The following is a 23,647-nucleotide window of genomic DNA, read 5'->3' as shown; positions in this document are numbered from 1 at the left end:
GGAACACATAAAATTGCATGGTTATAGTATGTAGTGAATTTCTGCTTTAGTTTCAAGAGTCTGCATCATTATGAAATTATTATTTTTTATTTTTTTATTTACTTTATATTGCAATCCTTTGTAAGAAAAAAAAACCTCATTTACTTTTGAGACTGCCAAAATAAGAATAAGATAAGGACCATACAATTACCGAAAGAATCTGGCGATGCGTTTGGAAAACTAGGATTAATATCAAGAACTGTTAAAAAAGTGAGTATTTGATTAAAGCCGTGGTCTTCAATCAAATTTTTTGCTGTACACGTTATCAAAATCACATTATAAAAATAAACGTAATAGGGTTCGGCACATATTGTGCTCTCCTGTTGTCCAACAAAGCGTTGGCAAATGAAATGGCGTGAAAATGGTAGCGATCGTTTTGCCAAATGACACCAACCAAATTTATGTGCATTTCTGAATATCATAATTTCATGCAAACACTTCCCCTTTCTGCCGTTTTCTGCTTTCATCGTCGGATATGAGGAGCAGCACTCCTGATGGGATATCATTTGTGATATTAGTGTCGACCGCAAAGAAATAGATTGCAATATGATGACGATGATTAATCATCTTCTAAAACTGCAACCAACAGCTTGTCTTGTCAATTTATCTGCGATCACACATTAATCCTCCTCTGACATCCCTGATAACATGAAACATACTTATGTAAACATAAATATGTATATATATGTACATAATAATTACATATACTATATATATATATATATATATATATATATATATATATATATGCATAAACATGATATATGTTTATCTGTGTATGTAACAAAGCAAGATTCCTTTAATAGTTACCTCAGTGGTGTACGCTGCTATTAATTGGCATTTGTTATCTTGAATACCACTTCAACGCTGATCATATCAATCTAAATAGTTTCAGTGCGGGGCAAAACCTTATAAAAATATAAAGTAGTTTCTGCGACGAATCGAAACAGAGGATGTCACTTAACGTCTACTCAGCGAAACGGCAACACAAGCAAGCGAACATGCAAGGCCTCCATTAAGTGGTATGATGTTCATATTAATTATAGCAAATACATTACGTTTAATGATTTTGTAAAGGAATAACATGCATTGAAAGTGGCGAGTAAAAAAAATATGCAAGTACCACCGAATTCAAATGAAGCTTTCAGTTGAAGCAAATTTGACTTAATAATAGCACTTGGATGCATCATTAAACACGGATACAGCTTAAATCAGGGAGGCGCCTCTCACCTCCCTGGCTTAAATCAAACATACTGCAATGGAGTAGTAAGGGCTTCCTATAAATGTATCTTATCTAGCTACTGACTACATGACAAAGGGTAAAGTTCCTCTAAACGAAGAAAAAACTACGTACAATCATCTATCGTCTATCTATGCAATGTTTGTCACTTAAATTTGTCATAATTATAAATCTACATACAGATACATTAATTTTCAGGTAGAAACCTTTTAAACAAACATCCATTGTCAATTTATCTTCTGCATATTTGTAGAGGCCCTCTTCTTAGTATCAAGTTTTGCGCATGAGCTAATGTGATTAGCGTCTACGCTTCATAATTAATATCAGTTTCACCGTCGAAAGAAGAAAGCCCTCTCGCTCCTTCTTATGCCGCAGGTGGCTGTATGCCTTAACCGAGCATTTATGAAAGTTTGCTCTATATAGTTTACACTATAATTACAAGTTCGGATTACAATAAGACACATTCTACAACTCTCACTTCCCTACCAGCGAAGGAATATGATACAAGCACGTGAAGTATGCTGAGATGCATGAGATATCCTACACTTTTTATCCTTAGAGCTACATGAAACAAGTATTATGATACAAGAGTACATGAAATGTCCAGAAATGTGCATGATTTTATGTTATGTAAGCATACTTATCCACGAAGTACACAATCGCTGGAACCCGGCTGTATAGCTTAAGACAATGTAAGATTGGAACTACAAAGACAAAGAGAAATATAGGACAAACACAAAATCGAATCCTGTATATATACATAAGTCTGTTTCATATCATACACTATATACAAGGTTTTCAATCAAATATCTGTTTTGTTCAAACAGTCTCGACTGATATAGCTTTGCCCGGCCAAGCCTCTTAAAGTATGGAAATCCACATGATGGGTCATAACATACCCATGTTAACATTCATAAACTTGTTGCATCTTATGATAACTACATGCAAAATGAATAAAATACTTCTAAATCTAGTCTACAATGGTTGCATCTTCCGAGGTATCTGAGAACCAAGTACCTTACTTGACACAAGATGTATTGTGATTTCATTAAACCTTAAAGTTTCTAAATGTTTACTGGATTTTGATATGAAAAATCTCTGATTGGCACCGATTGGGTACTTTGCAATTTCAGAGGGTTTGCACCAGTAAATCTGCATGCCTGATAGCTTTCACAAACATTTCCCCCAACAGGAATTTCTTGCGTTCTCGAAACTCTACGTCTCAACTAAACGGTACAAGGGCACAGATAAATCGCGATTAACTCTTGGACTCCAATCTTTTCTATTTTAGCATACGGTAGTGTGCGCTGCGCTGTAGGGAAAAAAATTCGAATCTATACAGAGTGTGAAACACTCAAACGAATGAAATTTAAACAGCAAAAAGGTACAGTTATCAAATTTCAGTATCTTTAAGAACCTGCACTTCTTCATTATGAAGAATATCATTGTGCTCCGATTTGAAAAGTGTTTCCACGTTTATTCCATATACATGTACATGTAGTAGGGGCCGCGAAACGTTTTTTTTTTTTTTTTTTTTTTACGTGCGGGGATGGGGGAGGGGCGTTTTACCTCTCTTGATGGTGGGGTGGAATTCAAGCCCGGAAAATCATGGGGTACTGTGAGCTTGTAACTTGTAAGATTCTTTTTGATAAACCAAACGTATGTGTGCAGGGGGGGGGGGGGGGGGGGTTGCAGCCCATCTGCGCGGGTATCCTTGTATTCCCTGCTTCTCCACCAGAGGGACGCGAAGCTCTCGCAGGTCTTACTGGGCCTTAAAAAATATAGTAGCCAAAATGGGTCTCAAGTTTTTTAAAAAAAGGTCGAGAAGCACGGCTTATATTCACATGAGCACCAATTTATGACAAACTACAACGGAATGATTAATACTCCTCTCCGCCGCTCAGTTTCTTATAGGAAGTTTTTTTTTTCATGTTTCCATCTCTGACGTTGTGTAAGCATGCATCAAACGCGCAGGAATTATGCCTGCAGAGAAGGCGTTTTAACGTTCAGCATGTTCACAACGTCAGAGTCCGTAATTGGAATGTGAAGCGAGCTCTGCCCTATTGGGCCCGAGCTGACGGCGTCACCGGCAGTCAGCGTTCCGCACACGGCAGCTTCAACAATGTCGGTATGCGGAGTTGACGCGATGGGTGACAGGGTGGCGGTTTTACTGATGGGGGTTGGTAATGACGTGATAGGCAGCTTGGGTTTGGTGTCGGTGAGAGCTTGAGAGTTGCCGGAGTGTGAAATGCTGTGGATGTGGTGATGTTGGTTGTGGGTGTGTTGTTGTTGATGGTTGTGGTTGTAATCCTTCTGCTGTTGGGAGGTTCTCTCCTCCGATTGTTGCCGATGTTGCTGTGTTTGTTGCTGCTGTGGCTGCGACTGGCTATCTTGTAGTTTCATTTTCTTTGTCATCTTTCTTTCTTTGGCGCGACGATTTTGAAACCAGATTTTCACCTGAGATAGGCAAGTAACAGTGACATCGTCATTGTGTTTGCATTGCACTGGGGCAATAGGAGCATAAGAAAAAAATATATCAAATTTGACATGAATGTAACTTGTACTGTTTACACAAGAAATGAGGAACATGCACTTTTCTGTTTCTATTCCATTATTCATGATATACTTTAAGATGATCAAAATGTTTTCCAAAGGAATGATAGACATGAAACTTCGACATAACAGTGAATAAATAAACTTTATGAGAGACTATATTTATTACCTACAGATACTAAATATACCCTTATTCAAAAAAAAAAAAGAAGCTTGGTTTTCTCCCCATTTCATGAAAATAATAAAAAAAGCTTAATCGAGATATGGACAACTTATAAATTCATATGATTATAATTGTACATATATTTGACATAAAAATATAATGATTGCAACTGCTGCACTTAGAGAGATCATAACTATTATGTTTGTTGATGTTCTCATAACTTCATTATGTTTTTTTAAAGACTGGTGGTGTTTGTGTATAACCTCAGTTAAGATTAATGAAGAATAATTGAAGGTTAAAGTTCTTCTTAAAATCGTGTTTGTAACTTGATTATAAGAAAAGGATAGTGTGCATGCATCATTATGTATTGCCATTTTATTTGTTTTGTTGTTTTTTTTTACGACCTAACGGATTTGATAGCGACATCTTGATTTCTTTCTCATAAAGTAAGCTATACATTGCTCATTACGGGATAACGATATCAAAAGAGAAATATGTGGGAAAAAATCTACCACTCGTGAGCTTGGAACGAGTACTCATGAATTTTTGTATAAACACTAACGGTTCAAATTCATATTTAAAACAACAGTACATTTTCATAATAATATCCGCTTCCGTTTGTGGGGGTTCGCTTTTTTCCCTTCTTAAAACCGTCTTCGCGCAGGTAGTCTTTGTTTGAACGATTATTTCAAAGTTAAGCTATGCCTACTGCAGTTGATTTTCCCATCTTAATGTTTAAATTGCCCGTCAAGTTCTTGTCACGAGGCCTGTCAAAGTATCCACATAAATTTTAAGTTCTCACCTGTCGTTCAGAGAGGCCCAATGCCAAGGCAAGTTCACTCTTTCGTCTGATTGTGATATAGCGGCTGTAATGGAACTCTTTCTCCAACTCCAGTCGCTGGTGGTCAGTGTACACGACCCGGTACTTATCCTTGGTCCGAGTTTTGCCTGCTTAGAAACATGGTCAGAAAATGCCGAAAGGTCACCTCTTTGTTTGAATTTTAAGAAAACAGAAAGATAGCAAATCTAGAACATTTTTTTTTTTGGTCTTAATGATTCCTTAGCTTTCTAGATAACGAGTAGTAACATTATTTTGCAAGAGTTTTAACAATATCATGTAAGTGAAAATTGATTTTGGACAAGCTGCCACATCTGTTGAAACTTGAAAACCCCCTCTTTCCTGGCTGTATGCTCCAGACATGTCGGCATGAGTTCATAAAAGAAGTTAACATAAGAACCATGGTTTACACTTTAGTTATAAGTAATAGCGCCAGGCCGTAATTCCTTTTGCATGCTAGCGTCAGAATGTTTGCTTGCCGACGTTATGAGCATAAAGGCGTCCGAAATATGCATAATCCGTTGACTACAATAAACGTAATCGTGGCCATTGTGGTTGCCTTTTGATAAATCGTGAATCTGTTTTCCCTATCTTGACCCTTATATAAGGGGAAGCCACGTACAAATGACAGAGGTGAAAGTGTCAAAGATATAAAAAATATAAAGAAGTGTCAGAGGTAAGAAGTCATGTTCTAAATAATGCCATGTACAGTCCTTTGTATTTTACCTCGGAAATTTAACAAAATTGCAATTGTTTTCTTAATTGTGCTGTGCTAACTTTAACTTTGACATGTTAAAGTAAACCATTACATGTATAGTGGCTATATCATCTTCTTCTAATTAAAGCAAATTTTAGATGGAAACTTTTTCTTTGAGCAAGAGAGTGAAAATGCGAGTTGGGAGTTTGTTTTCTGTTTTAATGTGTAAGATTTTGTAGGTTTGTGTGTCTTGTGTGTGTGTTTTGGTAATATTCACATCATTTGAATATCAAGCCAATTTTGCAGAACAATAGCGCCGACAGGGCAACGTGTAGATAATGTCTCTGGTGATATATTACTCGAGAAGTTCAAAAGACGTCATCATGAAAGAGCTAAATCACACACTCAGCTACTGCACGCACACACAAATTGAATATGAATTTGTTGAACAGAAAACGTGACATCCATGATAAGCCTTAACTATGCTGATGAAGATTCTTTCTTGAATGGTTGGTAGCATGCCAGCAGGGGGGCGTTTCATCAACGAGTTCGTCGGAGATTTCACCGACAAATTTGCTATCAGCCAATCAGACGCAAGGATTTACACTGACAACTGTTAAAAGCTAATGAAATCCTTGGTCTGATTGGCTGATAGCAAATTTGTCGGTGAAATCTCCGACGAACTCGTTGATGAAACGCCCCCCTGGATGGACTTCTTGTGCAATGATTTACAGATGGTCGAACAGTTTCGATTACATCTTTATTTGATGTCTCCATTGTTCCATCCCAGAATGCTACACTGACTTATACCTGAAATACTTCCAATACTTCCATTTCTAACAGCTTGTTAAACACCATTGTATGTGAGTAAAGTAGGAGAGCTAGGGACGGCTTGGAAACTCGAGGAAGTGTTCAATGTCATGTGAAATTCCCCACAATATCGATGTTTAAATTTGACATTATAAGATGAGTTGTCCCAAACTGTGTGTGATGTGATCATTAGTGAAAGCAAAAAGATTACCAAATTTTATCAGTGAATGAGGAAAATCGGACAACTAATGAACTAGAAATTATCATTAAAGTTATGGTTATAAGTCCATTTCCGACCTCTCCATATGAGATTTTGAAAAAAATGTTTTGTTACAATAGTGTAACGATATCCAGAAAATATACAAAGACTCCTAAAAACTTCCATTTGGTTTTTTGAAAACACAAACTGAAATACGATAAGAGTAATATTTTCCAAGGAGCTATACGTCAAGTGCTCGGCTGCTGTACTTAAACTTTGAAACTTTGTCAAATCATAGTATGACTATCAATAACTTTTGAGTGTTCCCCAAACGTTCAAAGATTTATTTCATTAATCCTTTTGCTTTCGCTGAATTCACGTTAATGCTTGAGAAAGCTTCCCGTTTACGGTGCTTATAAAAAGTTTTTACTCTCGCTGATTACGAAACCAACTATTCTCAGCATTAAATCATCTCAATTTTGTTTGGTATATATTCTTGAAATAATGAGATAAGTGAATTTTTGACGTTTACACTAAGAACAAGATTTAAAGAATAGTAAGGCATTTTTACTTTGACGGAGGAACAGTGAAACTTAACAGAGCCTCCAATGACAAACAAAATGTTGAGCATATCTTTATCATAAATCTAGTTTACAACGCATTTACGACATTATCGATAATTTCTGTCTCTTGCCGACTATGAACTCATAACTATTATGATTTCAATAATCGAGACGTCTTGCTTATATGACAGTGGACTCCAGTGTTATGTCACGTTACTTCATGTCAAATAGAGACTTAAGCTAGTAACAATGCGTCGATTGCAGACCGGCCATCGTAATACATGTAATTATTTTGTAAATGCAAGCTAGACAACAGAGACTTAAACGTTTCATAAAAACTTAATTTCCAAATTTGAAAGGAAAAGGTGCAATGGAAAGGAATTTATTATTGAAATGACGACAGCAACGGATGGTCAACAAAATAAATGCTTTTTAAAATTCTGTGTTTTTGTTGATTTACACACTACGGATGGTGCAACAATTTCCGAAAAACGTCTAGCCTATTCTTTCCGAAGCACAGTGAGATAGTAATATCAGGTAAGAACCAGAAGAGAACAAATTTTATCATGATTACCTTCAATCATGTTATGAATCTCAAACTACTGGTCGCTATTCAAATTGTTATTGATTATGTTCTTTGTACTATGACAAGGTTAAATCAAATATTCTTATCACAAAAGAAAGAGGTTTAGGATTTGCACAGTATCATAATAATACCATTATCAGTCACACATGGATCTTTTGTTAAGTCATTTGAAAATCTTTAAAGTATAGATATTCTATGATTCAATTGCTATATTCGTGTTTAGATACAATGAAATGCTTCCCCAATCATTTCTTTTCACACAATAGCAACCTGAATTTATACGTCGCACTAATAGCATGAATAAAGTAGGCCTCTAGATATCTGTTTGTACGAAATCATGTTAGTCATGAATCATTCCCTGTTATGAGTGACGAATTTAAAGTCAGGATGGCATGCGATTAATGTTTCATTCCAAATTAGTTTGGAGAGTAAAATTACGATAAATTGTTCCTTCTAGACAATCGAATTACTAATTTATTATTTTCTAGACACTTTCCAAAACACCCACGCAACAGCGTTGTCAACATAGTAACGAAATCGGACTTCTCGTAAGATGGTCATAACTATGCTCGTACATTTTAGGGTAAGCAGTTCTTCATCAGCTTAAAGGGATCGTATAGTTTTGGTTGAGACCTGATTTCAGGTTTCTAAAATTTTTTTGTGAGATAATGAGAAACCTCTTGTGAAATATGAAAGGGCGGGTAATTCCACGAGGAATTCAACATTTATTTGATGAAAATTGGTTTTGAAATGGCTGAGATATCCAAAACAGAGCGATTCTAGTAAAGTGTGGGACCCACACTTTGTTACGATCGCTTTCTTTTACTTTGTTTTTGGATGTTCCCGTCATTCCAAACCCGATTTTCATCGAATAAACTTTGAATTCCTCCTAAAATGGTATGCACTGTACTATTTCGTAAGTGTTTTCTTGGTATCTTGCAAAAAGTTAAAAGCCCAATTCTCATCTCCACCAATACTGTACCATCCCTTTAAAACAAACTAGTCAATATCATTGAAAATATATCAAATTACAAAGTCGATCATGTAGATGTGGTAAAATAATTTTCACTGCAGAAGTACATAGTTCTTCAACGAACGAGAAAGAGAAAATGATATGTCACCGAATATATCTGAAAGTATACTAGCTTATTACACCTTTGTTCTTACGACATATTCGTTGGGATGACGCTTGGCCATGTTGGTTGGTACACTAGGGTACCTTTCGAAGCGTCACCCGAAATGGTGGCAGAACATTCAATGGGGCCTGCGCCAGAACATCCATTACGAACTGTCACATACTTGGAGGCATGGTTAATGTGATACTGCAAGTCGCGCAACTTGTGACCATTTTTTCTCAAATACTACTAACATGTGATATAAATCCATGTGTCCCGATTTTGTCATTCTCTGTCAGAAAACAGGATATACTATCTAAAAGAATAAAAGGTGTTGGATATCCCAGAAAACCTTTGAATAAGAATTTTCCCTGGTCAGTAGGCTCTATTTTACCTTATATATAGATGTGCAAACAATTAAAAAAGGGTCAGGTGCTAAGAACGGGTGCGCGTCACGAGCTCGACACCCACGAGTTATACAGCTCACGGGTAATACAGCACACGAGTAATACAGCACACGAGCTGGACACTATTAAGTGAACAAGGCCCACGAGCTAGACACTTGGCCAATAAGGCCCTAGAGATCGACACTATACAGGCTAACAAGACCCACAAGCTCGACGAAAGACAAAAAGGCCCATGAGCTCCACAGGATATCACGGGTCGAGCTCGTGGATTTTTTTTTCCTGGTGTCGAATTCATGGACCTTATTTGTGTAGTGACGAGGCCATGGGCCTTGTTTGCCTAGTTTCTAGCTCATGGGCCTGTTCTACATAGTGTCTAGATGCTTGGTCTGTTTTACTTGTTGGTGTCGAGCCCGTGTGCAGTATGACTCGTGAATGCATGATTGATTGACCTTTTTTCAATGTCTAGCTCGTGGGCCTGTTTTAGTTGATGTCGAGCTCGTAGGCCGCTCGTGGGATGACCCCGTTGAGAACAAGGCCAGCGAATCACTGCACACAAAAGGATGTTGACCCTAATTCCGAAGATTCGTAGTATACGAATATTACGTATTCAGTGTATACATCATCTTACGTGTTTCTATTTCTCCCTCTTGCGAAATGCTGTCTGCTTTGGTTTTCTGAGAGAGGCAGTGCAGTAATGATTGCACTCGATCTATATTAATGCTTTCCAGGAACTCGCATGGAATTTAAAGAAATAAAAGGGGTTAAGAACCTCAAATTTCTACCTGAAATGCATCACGTTCTTTAGTGAAAAATATCTATGCTCTACATACACCAAATAAAAGGACACCATAGTGCATAACTGGCAGTTTGACGATCAGAAGTATTCCTCTATATTTGCCAAGATATAAACTGATTTGTTGCATACATCTTATTTCGAAAAAAAAGTCCGCTTTAAAGCACTACCACATGTTTGTCACATGACAACGTGGATTAATGATTAATCATCAAAGGTGCATGGCAAATGTTCTTTGCGACGTCTGTATAGGGGAGACTTTTCTCGCAAAAGAGAAGACACACCAATTATCCGAGACACGATATATAATTATGTGGCTTTATAATTTAGAAAAAAAAAACACCCGTAACGATATTTAGATAGTTTACTTATAGCAAAACGAGGGAAATCAAGGGAAATGAATAGAGGGAAAAAATCGTTGCCTGGGTGATAGGTCGCGTGGATTGTATGAACATACGGGTTCGTATGCGGGCGAAAAAAAAACAGAAGAAGAAGAAACATCCTGGTAGGCCCGGTTCTTTCCACAGTTTAGCAGACTTCCTTGTTGAGCATAAGCGACTGGCTTGATTTGAATTGAGAGTGGACGAGTGATGCTGAAAATGAAAACTGTAATTTTTGTTCCAAGGTGCTCAACAAGAAGTTAATTCATGGTCTTACGCCTTGCCCCCTTTCAATGGTTTAGTTTTATGGCACCCCGCTCTTGCGTATCGGGCAAAGAAGGGCTAAGATTTATTGGCCTCTCGTCAATACTGGCTTAATGTTTAACCAAGTTGGGGATAATAAATCATCGAAGTTCCTGCCTGTGTCAGCGAAAGAAGAGGGCCTATAGTTACATGAAGACGTGTTACAGTCACACTGATTAACCAGAAATCATATTTGTTAGTCCCAAGCACTGGCATTTCTGTAGGAGACTTTTGTTGACAGACGTCGACTGAGCTTATGCCATTATCCATGAGTTGTGCACAAAGAGGGCCATATGAACATTTCGTATTATTCATTTTGAAGGTACTAATGGCTGATTATATTTGATTTATCTTTATACACTAAAAAGACAGCACCATTGTTTTGGTCTGTGCATAATTGTCTCAACGTTTTTTCAGGGGAATGCTACAAACTTATTATTTTACTCCAGACTTTAGCAGAGAGTACATATAGAATATTGCGTGTCATTTATTTTTCTGTACCACAACGAATGCTACGAAAACTAAGGAGGGAGAGAGAGGAGCAACGGATAGGATCAACATGAAGAAAATAAATGATTTTAATCCACCCCTCTTAATCACAACAAGAAATTTTCCTCGTTAAAGTGCATCAGCAAAAAAAAAAAAAAATCTAAACTACCACACAAAGGAACTTAGATTGTTCCTGTGGTCAATGCGTATTTTCTTGTTCTTATAAGTCAAAGAGCTTTGTCTATATTCTAATTTTCCATAAATGATATCACTTTGAACTGCAAATTCGTTTCTTTACATTTTACTCTCATTACAGTTTCGATTTCCTCTGCTTCAAAGTAGAAGGCATCAAAATTCGCAACATCTTTGATTAACCCCATAGAAGCTCATGCAAACTCACATTGTTGTCAGTATCAAATAACAATGAATGCAGTTAACGAAACATCAAAAATCATCTGATGCCTCTGCCCAGGTGATAATTCCTGCATGAGTATTTCACACTGTTTTTACACCTCTTTGTCATATTTGCTAAAATTCTATTTAAATGAAAGTAAGATAACGTATCATTATTTAATAAAAGCAACTGACATCACATTCATTATTTCAGGTTTAATTGTAGTCGCTAAGCTGTTACACAAATGAAGTTCGCAATCCAAAATTGCATTCTTTAAAACGAGAAGACTCTATATGCGTCTATCAAAGTTATCGAATCCTTCTAGGAATGAGATTGAACAACTTACAGTCATGGTCAAACTTGAGTCCCCGAAGTCATAGGGGTGGTAAAGACGGGGACCGACAAACAGATAGGAACAGATAACAGGAATGCGAAGAGAATGCCAATTATTTGGCGTCCTCAAACAGACATGTTTAATGATTTGACCGTTAACCACGCTAACGAGATTTTCATGTTACCTCTTGTTTGCACGAGGATTTTCATCGACAAGGCTGACAATCTAACTGTTTTTGCGGCGATAAGTAAAAGAAATCAGTCGATGCATTTTTTCTTGTCCACCGCGCAATGGTGATATTATGAAGGGCTCGACATTAGCGGCGGCCAGGTGGCCCGGGGCCACTAAAAAATGTCGGGCAACTAAACTTCCAAAAAGGTTATCTTTGGGTGGCCGGATCGGGTTACTACGATTCAACATGTCTTGTTTACTTATTTCCCTTAATATCGGGCTGATACACAATTATGTTTGTTTGTTTTTTTTTTTCGGTTTTTTTCGGGCCACCAAACTTTGAAATTTAAAGAAATTATGACACATTTATACATTCATAATCTTCTTGTTTCTCTCATGTCAGTATTTAATCTTTCTCTACCTTCTAATTTTCTTTCATTTTTATCGAATTATTTTTTTTACGTTAAATGTTTTTGGCGATTTATCTTATACGGGAACCCTTTACTTTATTCTTTTCTACTTTTTCTCAAGGAATGAGCTAATTTCAGAGAGAGAATTTAGACCACAAACAAATGCAAGTTGACCAAAAAGATTTCAGTGAGAATTCGCGATGACTTTAAATGGCAGAAAATCATATAAAGTTCATGTTCATTTTAGCTATATAATTTAAAATCTAAAGTGAATAATCACTGATGGTAGGGGTGTCATTGAAATCGGATGTAAAATAAGCTGTAGGGTCTGAAAGCTCAGAAAACAGTAATATTGGTAACTGCTGCATGTGAAATAGTGTTAATGTCCTCGTCTCCCAATCATAACACTGACCTGCCTATACACATTCCATTACGAGTTTCTTTCCAGAAAATGAAATTGTATTTAAAAAAGAAAGTTTGTATACGTCGCTTAAACTTATTCTTGCGTTGTATCTCCTCTATTATGTACAACAAACACGACTTTCAGGTGGGGCGTGGTATAGTTGATAAGAAATAGATAGCAAAAGCAGGATTTTTCCACCGTTTTGCGTACAGTAAGTGTTACACTTGTAATATGACGTCAACATCCCCTTCGAAAAGTTAGCGCGCACGAGTGATTTCGGCACAATATCACTCTTTTGTGAACAATTTGACTCTCCACTTCTGAGATACTTTAAATTTTGTCATTTTTGTCGAAACATTTACCACTTTTATATTTCTATTTTCAGTTTGTCAGAAATAAGTTTACTTATTCTTATCTGCTACATCAGTTGTCTGGAGCAAGTTTTGGAACGTACTTAAACATTTTTGCTGGCAACAGTGTTTGATCTAGCTATGTTCCCAACTCTAACGTCACTTGACACTTTTCTCTATTTATTTGTCTATTTATTTATTTGTCTATTTATTTATTTATTTATTCAATTATTCATTTATCTATTTATCTATTTATCTATTTACTTATCTATCTATCTATCTATCTATCTATCTTTCTATCTGCCATTGGTATTTTCCCAAGCTTACGAAAAACATTATACCCCCATATACAACATGAAAACAAATTCTTCCAAGCTACACAAGTTAATAAATATCTTACTTGAAGTTGCTCTGCGTTGAAACTATATGAAACGTTTAACTGGATCAACAATCTATGTACACCATGCATGACCTAAAGGGTGATTTCAGGGATGACGTTAGCTGATTAACCTGGCATTCAAATTTTCACGACGCAGCAGCATTTGCTTGAATTTCGATGGGATTTGAAGCAAATTGTTGCCTTATTTTCACTGTCTCTGACTCTTGAAATATGTCCTCTTTCCTTGCAGATAAGGTGTACCTCACCATTGATTATAATACATTTTTGTACCCTATAATCTTATATAGGCCTACTAAGTAGTTAGTCATACCGTTGTATTACTAGTATTCAGAAGGAACAATAGGACTACTTGATAAGAACGTATAGCTGACAAACAGGACGAAATCATGCATCAGCATCTGCAGAAGCATAATCAGACATCAATAACTGAAACTTGAACAAGAATGCATTTACAAGGCCAAATTTCAGTGGAATAATAATATTGTTATATGTACATAATGCTGTATTGAAATTTATTGTTTTTTTTCGGATTAATGCACTTAGAAACGTCAGCATTATGCGCTATATAACTGTTATCTATCATTATTATTATCATCATTATTTACCCAAACTGTCATGATATATATAATGAACATATAAAATGCATATATTTTGTTTATTAATGTGTGTGTGTGTGTGTGTGTGTGTCTATGGTTTTGGGAATGAAGTTGATCAAAAAATGTATCCAGCGTCAATAAATTATTAGTTTCACTTCAATCTGAGCAAACAGAGGCTTATCTTTTTAATTTGCATTGATGCCATGCTCTTTTACATATACACTATGTATAAGTACTACAAAAAATAAGATAAATGATATAAGAATACTACTAGTATGAAAAATAAAACTGAGGTAAAATGTCGTAGGTGCACGCTTATGCTAAGACCCGTGAAAATCAGCCTAAAATTCATTTCAAAACTATGGTGTACCGGACACTTCGAACTCTTATACTGACTCAAATGCAGTAAGCTTCCATGGACTATGATGATGCCTGATATATTGAGACGTTAATTTTAGATTTCATAGGATGCTATCCATTTTTCAATATGTAATCTTAAATTAATTTGTGTTTGCCATCACACATCAATATCATTATATCCATTTTCCCTAGTTGGCTGTTTTGACAAGACTATCAGTAATTAAAGGGATGGTATAGTACTGGTGGAGAGATGAGGATTGGGCTTTTAACGTTGTGCGAGATACCAAGAAACTACTTATGAAATAATACAGAGCATACCATTCTAAGAGGAATTCAAAGTTTATTAGATAAAAATCGGTTTTGGAATGGCTGAGACATCCGAAAACAAAGTAAAACAAAGCGATCCTGATAAAAGGTGGGTTCCCCCTTTTATTAGGATTGCTCTGTTTTGGATATCATCTTAGCCACTTCAAAATCAATTTTCATCAACAGAACTTTGAATACCTCTTGGAATCACCTACTCTTTCATATTCCATAAGAGGTTTCTCATTTTCTCACCAAAAAAATGTTAGAAACATAAAGTTAGGTCTCAACCAAAACTATACTCCCCTTTAAGAGTCGATGCATATTGCAAGCCCGGATGTTAACAAATGTGAAAATAAATACACACATGACACTGAGGTGTAATAAAGCACATTTATAGTCATTGACTCCCAAACATTGTTCTTTGAAATTGTCTTCAGTCAATCGAAGGATGCTGACACAAAACAAATTAAACGATACTTGTAATCTCAAGTCCCATTGTAACATCATATAGTAGCAATTGCGAATTACAGCAAATAGGTCGAATTGCCAATTGTTATATCATAAAACTCTTTTCAGGTGTAGTTACGTTGAAGGGTCTCGTACATACTTACTATTAGCGAGCTTGCATGGAAATTGCTTTACAACCGCTCTCCTGTGGATTTATAATGTCTAAATAGCGTTCTGAGAGTTCTCGCCGTGACGTCTCATAAAGTGTACAACCACAAGAAAAAAAAAAAAAACCCTGCCTCAATACGCACAAGATATATGGTTGTATGTCAAGTGCTGATGCACATCTTATTTTCATAAAGAAATCATATCGAATAAAGTCTTCTAAAATCTTCTACGTATAAATATACAAACTACGCAGTTACTTTTGGTTTCATCACTTTGAGCACACAATAAAAGTATGCCAGTATTTCCATAATGAAGGAAGTTAAGCTAGTTAGTTTGCGGTGCCATCCACCAAGGTAATATAATCGTTGTACTTTCTGTAACATTATACTATAGGGCAAAAAAAAGGATAAAAAAGCTCGATCCTTCTACCATTGTGGTTAATTTTGCTCTTTTCCTTTCTGAATATTGCGACTTCAAAAAGAAAGAAAGAATAGAGGTCAGTTTCTCTCCCCTCCCCTCCCCCCTCCCTCAGTGTCTCAGTTAAAGTTTATGAAAAAGTTATCTTAAGATCAGTGATGATTGCTGCGGAGTAAAGGGGAGCAGGGAGAGAAGACTATTGTTTTTAGTGTAAACGGCTTTCACAATCACTTTGATTAATCATGGAACATTATTTTACTCTAGTTGCGGGGAGGGGCGGAGAGGGTGGCGGGGCAAAAACACAAAAATATGGCACCTGTGTAAATATTTATGTGAAACCACGCTCCGTCTTATCACCTGAAACATAGATTGATCGCTTTTTCTCATAAAACACTGTAAAAGGCGAAATTAACGAAATCAACGAAAGTAAAAGGCATCCATTGTAAAATGGTTATAATTTCACCGAAAACAGTCGCTGTCTCTTATCGATTTCTAACGTTGAACCAACTCCTATTCTCTTTAATCACATTATCTGCGCACACTCAGTCAGTCTGTCGATCATCTCTTTTATTTTGAATAATTTTCGCCGGTTATGCTTTAATACACTTATATCTGCCTTACCCCTTTAAATATGCATCCTTATAATTACACAAACACTCATTCTTTTGATTATGGGGTGCTACTTCGGAAGAAAAGTTGAACTATTTAATACAGTTCCATCAGTTTGCTCAAGCTTTGTTCACAAAGCTGTAAAGTGAAATTCCTTTTGGTTTTGATCTCCCTGTTTTATTCCCTTCTTGTACGTTTATTTTGAATATAGTATTATCATCTCACGATAACGTCCTATAGTTACTTTTGCAATAGCAAATGTTCAAAGATTATTCACGTTGCGCATGGTCATATATAAATTTAATTGTCTCTACAATTTTGATATGCATTTCCTTGACTTCAAAAAGGGAATAATACTCCAAGCAACTGTAGTATTTATTACGTCTCTCAAAGAAATTAAACTACAATAGGGCACTGACGATTAGTCAAAAAATAAAGAAGAAAAGAAACAATCCAGGAATGTTTACCAGTAAGTGAATGAAAGAAAGAATTCTGTTGAAAGAACAAAGGCTAGAGGCAGAAGGAGAAGTAAAGAGTGTCAGATCGTGAGATCAAAATATTGTGGTCTCTATATAAAGTAATCTACAACTACATTAACTGAGTGATTTCTCTGTAATGTGATCCACTGCAATTATATACTGCAATCTGTACAATTGCGCAAGTGACACTGAAAGTCTTGGAACATGGTGTCGGAGTAAAACCCAATCGTTCATATTTTATTGCAATTATCTATTTCATTCACTGATGATGGAAGCTTGGCAAAAGTGTTAAAAGATGTCAGTATCAAAAGTATCGAATACAAATGATGCGAGAGTTTATTCATCATATCTTTTTAATGGTATTCGACATAGAGAAACGTCTTGTCCTTTCTTCCGAAGTATCAAGTGACGAAATTTATCGATGATATCCATATTTTCCTTGAAGAGAATGTACAATAACGCACTCATCGTGTGTATGAATACAACTGTGCGCGTCATTCTCTGACGAAAAGAAAGTTTTCTATGTTTTCTCCTGCATCAAAAAGTATTGATGCATGCATTAACTCCTATATCAACACACTGCGATTATATTTACATTTGTCTTTTTTTTTGTAACTGACCTCGAAAAAAGTGGAAGAAATCTTTGTCTCTATATCTTGCACATTTAGGAAACAGAAAACGTAGTTTTAAGGTTTGTTCCTTTTTATCGCTGTAAGCTATCACCTTTAATCGAGTTGGGTGGCTGGCATGATAGCTTTATGTTATTATAAATGGGATTTTAGATCTTCACTTGAATGTTTGCTAAGCGTTCGATAGCATTCGGCTGTAAATGCTAACTCCGAGAAAAGACATTTTACAAGGTGAAGAAGTATAAGTAATAGCTTTCTTCAGCACGTAAAGACCAGCACGTAGAATAATTGAGACTGAATGTAAAGTAGCTCTGAAGTAATAAAACGTGTATTAGTCAAAATACCTAGTGGAAATTGTACAATAAAAGAGCCTTTCAGCGCACAGTATGGATTATAAAACTGTTATTGGCAGCCATATATCCGTTGCTTTTATGGGAGCGCCAAGAATGGCGAGTGTGTGTGTGTGTGACACAGAGATGCCAGCGGCGCGAACCCCGTCAACAAAACTGGTATCAACCGCTCTCATCTTCTCAGTTTGTAGAACGGCGATCAAAATGGGCATCGCATCCAATTCATTTCAATATTTTGATTCTTCGTTAGTGTATTTAACTTATCAACTAAGCAAAAATTGAATTTCACATGTGGAATATCAACTGGCAGGAAGAAAATGATTGCTGTGCCTCAAAATGAGATGTGTCTCAAAATGAGTAACGTGGTACGCTATGTCACCCCGGACCCGGATAAAATCATTTGATACCAAGAAGAAAATGGCAATGGGATTCACTCATCTTTACATTTACCATAAAAGGTAAGGCAACCTTTTCGAGTGCAGTTATTTCTTTTGCCATGACAGCTAAATGTAATTTTTGTGCAATTGTAACTGACTCTTGTGAATTGCTTGTTTGTTTTTGTTAAGATTAAGTTACCGTAGTCATTATTCTTTCCCCATATTTTGTGTTCATCGTCGATGTTAATAGCCTGAGAATCAATCTAATTTTCAGTCCAATTTAATTCGTATCTTGGGAAAAAAACATTTTACGAAATGGGAAATTGACTTTTTGGAAAAGAAAATCTAATCATACTTGTAAGTTTCATCTGCGCACTTAAATAGAAAATCTTGAGGAAAACTTTAAAATGTCATCTCAGGAGTGTTAGATTTCTTGCTTGGTTGGTGATCATTTCGTTGATTTTTGTTGATTCTAGGTATATATATTTGTATTTATGTGCTCGGTGTATATAATATAAGAATATATATCAATCTATGATTGCATTTTAGAATTTGAATGCAATGCACCCTAAGTATTTTAGTCCTTTAATATACGAGTTTCTTTTCAAAAGTGGATTTCTCTTTAAGAACATCAGCATGATATGCTACATTTGTGCTGGTGAATTTTGTGCACACTTTTGCAAAACAATAATAATAATAATAATAATTTTGTTTTTCATCTTAATTCCTCAGCTGGTGCGTTTGTCGTTGTCACCCCCATGCGTCACTCGAACCTTTTCCAGTCTGCTCACAATCATATTCGTTTGCCTTAGATTTATATGTAGGCCAATAATCTCTGCTTGAAGAAATAATAGCTTTGGTGTCTATATGTCGATAAAGAAACTGAAATCACGAAAAAGTGGAAAATTCCCATGATTACTATTCCCCATCAAGTCATTTAAAGTGAATTAAAACAGAGGAAGAACTTCTTCAGAAAGTGTTTTTGTTTGTTTTTAAATTGCGTTTGTTCTCAAGAAGGTACAATACATTGTAACTATGATTATCTATCCCCGTATTATGTAAACTTTCCACAAAAAACCTAAACTTTCCACAAAAAATATAAACTTTTGAGATGAGATATAGATATCTCCGAAAAAAAAGTGCACTCAGTATTCAAGTCGGAAATTTTCTTGATATGATCTAGTCGTTCGTTTGTTTAGCAAAATCGTACATAATCATGCATGGATATCGCATGTGATATAAATTTGTTATCCTCAATAGTGTTCATACATCTTTAGAACATCTCTTACTAACCTTGAAATATGGACAAGAAATAGGAACGTTATAATTACCTCATTTGTCTCGAAGAAATTTAGCAGTAGCTAGCATTGTGTGAGCATCTTTTCCGTGGTATTTTATGTTTTATTCCAGTATAGCGTAAAAACAACCATTGCTTTTTTTTAGAGTCGATTGAAATCAAGAACGCGTAAGTGGATGACCTTTTGTGTGAGGTCTGCATGTGAACCGTGATCTATTTTGTGGGATGTTTTTGAGTCTGCATCAAGAATAAACAGAATTACCTGTTTGTGGATTGAAGCGATATGTAGAACTTTTCATCCAGTCGTACGTTCTCAAAGGCCGATGAAGAGCTTGGGCAACAGACTGGATGCCACCGGAACTGGTATATGTTTGTGATTGACCAGGCCCGTTCGAGAAATCATCTACATTTCCGGAATATACAGTAGTTGGCCCTCCCGATACGCTTGTCGAGTTCGTTGACGGATGATGGAAGTACGGCCAATCTCCAGACGTCGTCGTGCCGACTGAGGTTGCCGAGATTGCCCCGGGTAGACTGGTGCTCCAGCCCGCTCCCGAATTGTGCTGGAGTTGAGACGAGGCGGTCGCCGTCTGGCCGCTCTCCCCTCCAGTCACCCCATGGAAAGGCAGGGGCTGCCAGTACTCGGCCGAGGAAAATTGATGATGCGGAGCAGGATGATGGCCCTGCTGCGGGAAGGTTCCCGGGGCGGTTGGGTGGAGGTACATACTCTCCGCCTGCTGTGGGTGCAGATACTCGAGCGTCATCATAAAATATGGTTTTATAGTTCTGCAACGAGGCAACCGATATTATATGACCCCTCAACCAATAGGCGTGTTGATGCCGGCGGCGTTCTACCAACGATTACAGATTTTATGTCCAAACTACTATGAAAACAAAACCCGCCCTTTTCGTAAACTTCGTACTCGAAAGTTCATGCACGACTGATTTTTGATATAATGTCTATGATGAACTAGCTCGGGAATTTGAAATCGTTGAAAGAAAGGTAACTATAACTTGTCCAATGCTGCGATTACCGCAAACGACGAGTAAAATATTCGGTGACGTGTTTACCTTTGTCAAACTTTTCCATCCAATATGCAACTCTCATATCGCTCGCAACACCGACTAAAACGAACGCTCTGCGAAAGAGATATCTGTCGATCATGTGACGTCTAGGCCAGGTCTTACTGGCTCAGCTTTTGAAAGGATTACAATAAACGTCATATGCTGCCGTGGAGCTTGTCAAGTCACACAACTGGAAGCTGCTCGAGCGGCAAGTCCTTGTACAGCGAGTTGAGCTTCAGTGGAGGATGCAGATCCGTCTCAATTTATGATGGCAAACTTACACAGCGAAATCTTCGAGGAAATTAGTGCCTTGGAGAGCACGACTCGAGAAATGGTAGCCCATAGCTTTTATGACAGTTTCTCAAGCACAGGTGTCGATTGGCTCAGGTGTGTCGAGTCCGCGGTTATTACCTGTTCAAGTTTTTAGCAAACAGAAGTTCAAAACAGACCCTTTGCTGCTGGGCGTCTAAGTTCAAATGATGAAAATACCATGAGGATACTGTCCCTTATATCTTCACAGAGACTCACTTTGTTCCTTTGCTTAATTTGTCCAAGTTGAGCAGCTATCAAAGGTACTTCATTTGGAAACATCAAAAGCGCCGATACATGTCCATCGTACAAAGATGTGGTGACGGCATAACATCTAGAAAGGCGCTAATGAGATTTTTAATGGGCGTGTGGCTTGCGCGCTAATTTGCATACTCGTAGAAAACCGTGATGACGAAACGGAACTAAAGCCTCGTCGCACAATGGCCCGACACCCGATGATCATTATTTTGTACATTTGGTTAATGCACAGAGCTTTTATGAGAGCTGTAATGCTTGATATAGTTTTTCTTTCAGCAATAACACTGGATTATTGAATGCGATGCAATTCAATCGTTTCAATATTGTAAATAGTTTTATTCGACAAGATGTTGTATCGACAAAATCCAGCGAAAGCGACTTTATTCCCCATGGTAAGAGAAAAATCAGCATTGATAAGCTTTAATTTTCACGAACAATAATTTTCTCAGGAGCACATATTTTGCTCTTGGAGGCATCTCATCACGCAAATTTTCAGATATTTTTTCTAACAAACTGCTTTAAGCTACTGAAATCCTTGCATCTGACTGGCTGAGAGCAAATTTGTCGGAAAAAAATCTGACAAGACGCTTGATGAACTTGATGAAATGCCCCCTTCCCCCGATACCGGTGTGTCCCATCTATCCAGCGTTATTATGCATAACCATTGAGGATATAAATGTTGATTCTTTCCCGCCAAATACGTGATATCAACTAGGCGTATTCTGTCCATGGCATTAAAAGCTCATTCAAACTGTAAAAAACCAACAACAAAAACCAATGTTGACGAAGTAGGTCTCACTCGCCACCACGATATGGCACAGTAGATAATGACTGTCGGACCTAAATATTTTGTTCCACAAGTAAACATGTACATCTTCCGAAAATCCCCCCCCCCCGATTTTAGAATATATGCCTTCTTGTGGGACAAAATAACATCCAGTTTAAGACATTGACTACCAAAAATAAAATGCGCCAAGAAGTTACCTTACAAGACAGAAGTGCACTACAGAAAAGGAAATTTATTGTGCTCGCAAAACCTGTATTTGAATCATAGTGTTCATCATCATTCGTTTCACTTTATAAACACTAGTTGTTGTTGTTTTTTTTAGATTTATCATATTCATAATACACAAATCATTCAAGTACATGTCATATCATACTATATAAATTCCATTTGGGAAGAAGGAAAGAAAATACATTATATCATATACAAATTGTAATGCATATACCAATAATACAAAGCGGATGGGTCTACTTGGAAGCTCAGCTTGTGAAATAGACCCCCAGACGATTAGAAAATTTAATATATACATTATTATGATTAAACCAAGCAAATCAGCAAATTTCATAAAATAAAGAATTAGAGACAAACATTGTAATTTTATGTTTATGTACACTATAAATAAACATACAAATGTTCTGACTATTTTAGTCAACAGTAGTTACTGAAGTCCATGGATGCTGCAACATGATAGATCGCAATCATTCTAGCACAATGTTTCACGGTTTGTTATTGTTTCAACAATGTCACCATAGCTACGATGCTGCCGACTTTACTCGAAGATGCTATTGCAAGCTCGAAAATTTGTTAGATGACCAATGAAGTGAACATGATATGGTCAGCCCCCGTGTCCTAAACACCCTAAAGGTGGGCGAAACTGTAGCAAATTCCTTGAAAGGTGCCAAGTCTGCACAAAGATGGCGGCCATAAATAAGGGTTGTAAAGTCATTCAGACGCCCATATACCCATTATCACAAGAGGCTCAATGAACACTCACTTACTGTAGTAGCATTACAGTCACTTCTCACTGTTCCACGTATGGATGCAGAGACTGTTCATCTAATTGGCACTATATTTTTTTACGGTTTACTAGCTCTCAAGTTACATACTATATAAACAATGCAATGACACACGGAGCAAAACATAGAATACGATTTGCCACATTAATGCCGTACTGTTTGTTTAAAGACTCTGAAATAATTTTAGTGTAGAAGTGGGGAAAACGAGGTAATGCAACTTTACAACAAACCAGCAGCTATTGAAGAGTTTTCATATACTTTTAGACATGCCTTAGTTAGTCCAAAATGTTTGAACAAACCTTCAGATGATACTGAATAACCTCTTGTGAACGTGACAACAGTTTTCAAGTAGCCAGTCACTTTTCTTGATGATTTAGGAAAAGTACCTTTTAGCCTCGAACAATACTGTAATATACGACAGAGCAAATATGCCGTTGGTGTGATAGATGTAAACTTGACATGATCTCTTTGCGTAGAGGTGAAACATTCATTTATACCACGAACGCTATTTCTTGTATATGGCGAACTTTCCAGTGGTTACTT

The 23,647-nt window shown here is 36.8% G+C and overlaps 1 protein-coding gene across 1 annotated transcript; it reads right to left on the bottom strand.

The window, feature by feature from the left end:
- Window positions 1–3,256: 3,256 nt before the first annotated feature.
- On the bottom strand, window positions 3,257–20,688 carry LOC139712518 (uncharacterized). The gene is made up of 3 exons (XM_071624333.1): window positions 19,935–20,688; window positions 4,798–4,943; window positions 3,257–3,736 (listed from the first exon to the last, which is right to left on the bottom strand). The coding sequence occupies exons 1-3, from the start codon at window positions 20,437–20,439 to the stop codon at window positions 3,257–3,259; spliced, it is 1,131 nt and encodes a 376-aa protein (XP_071480434.1). The 5' UTR covers window positions 20,440–20,688.
- Window positions 20,689–23,647: the final 2,959 nt, after the last annotated feature.

Source organism: Diadema antillarum, unplaced genomic scaffold (genome assembly GCF_040938485.1).
Source record: "Diadema antillarum isolate AM-2024a unplaced genomic scaffold, OU_Dant_1.0 seq00001815_RagTag, whole genome shotgun sequence".
NCBI lineage: Eukaryota > Metazoa > Echinodermata > Echinoidea > Diadematoida > Diadematidae > Diadema > Diadema antillarum.
The sequence above is the reverse complement of the archived record's forward strand: the minus strand, read 5'-3'. Positions and strand labels throughout refer to the sequence as shown.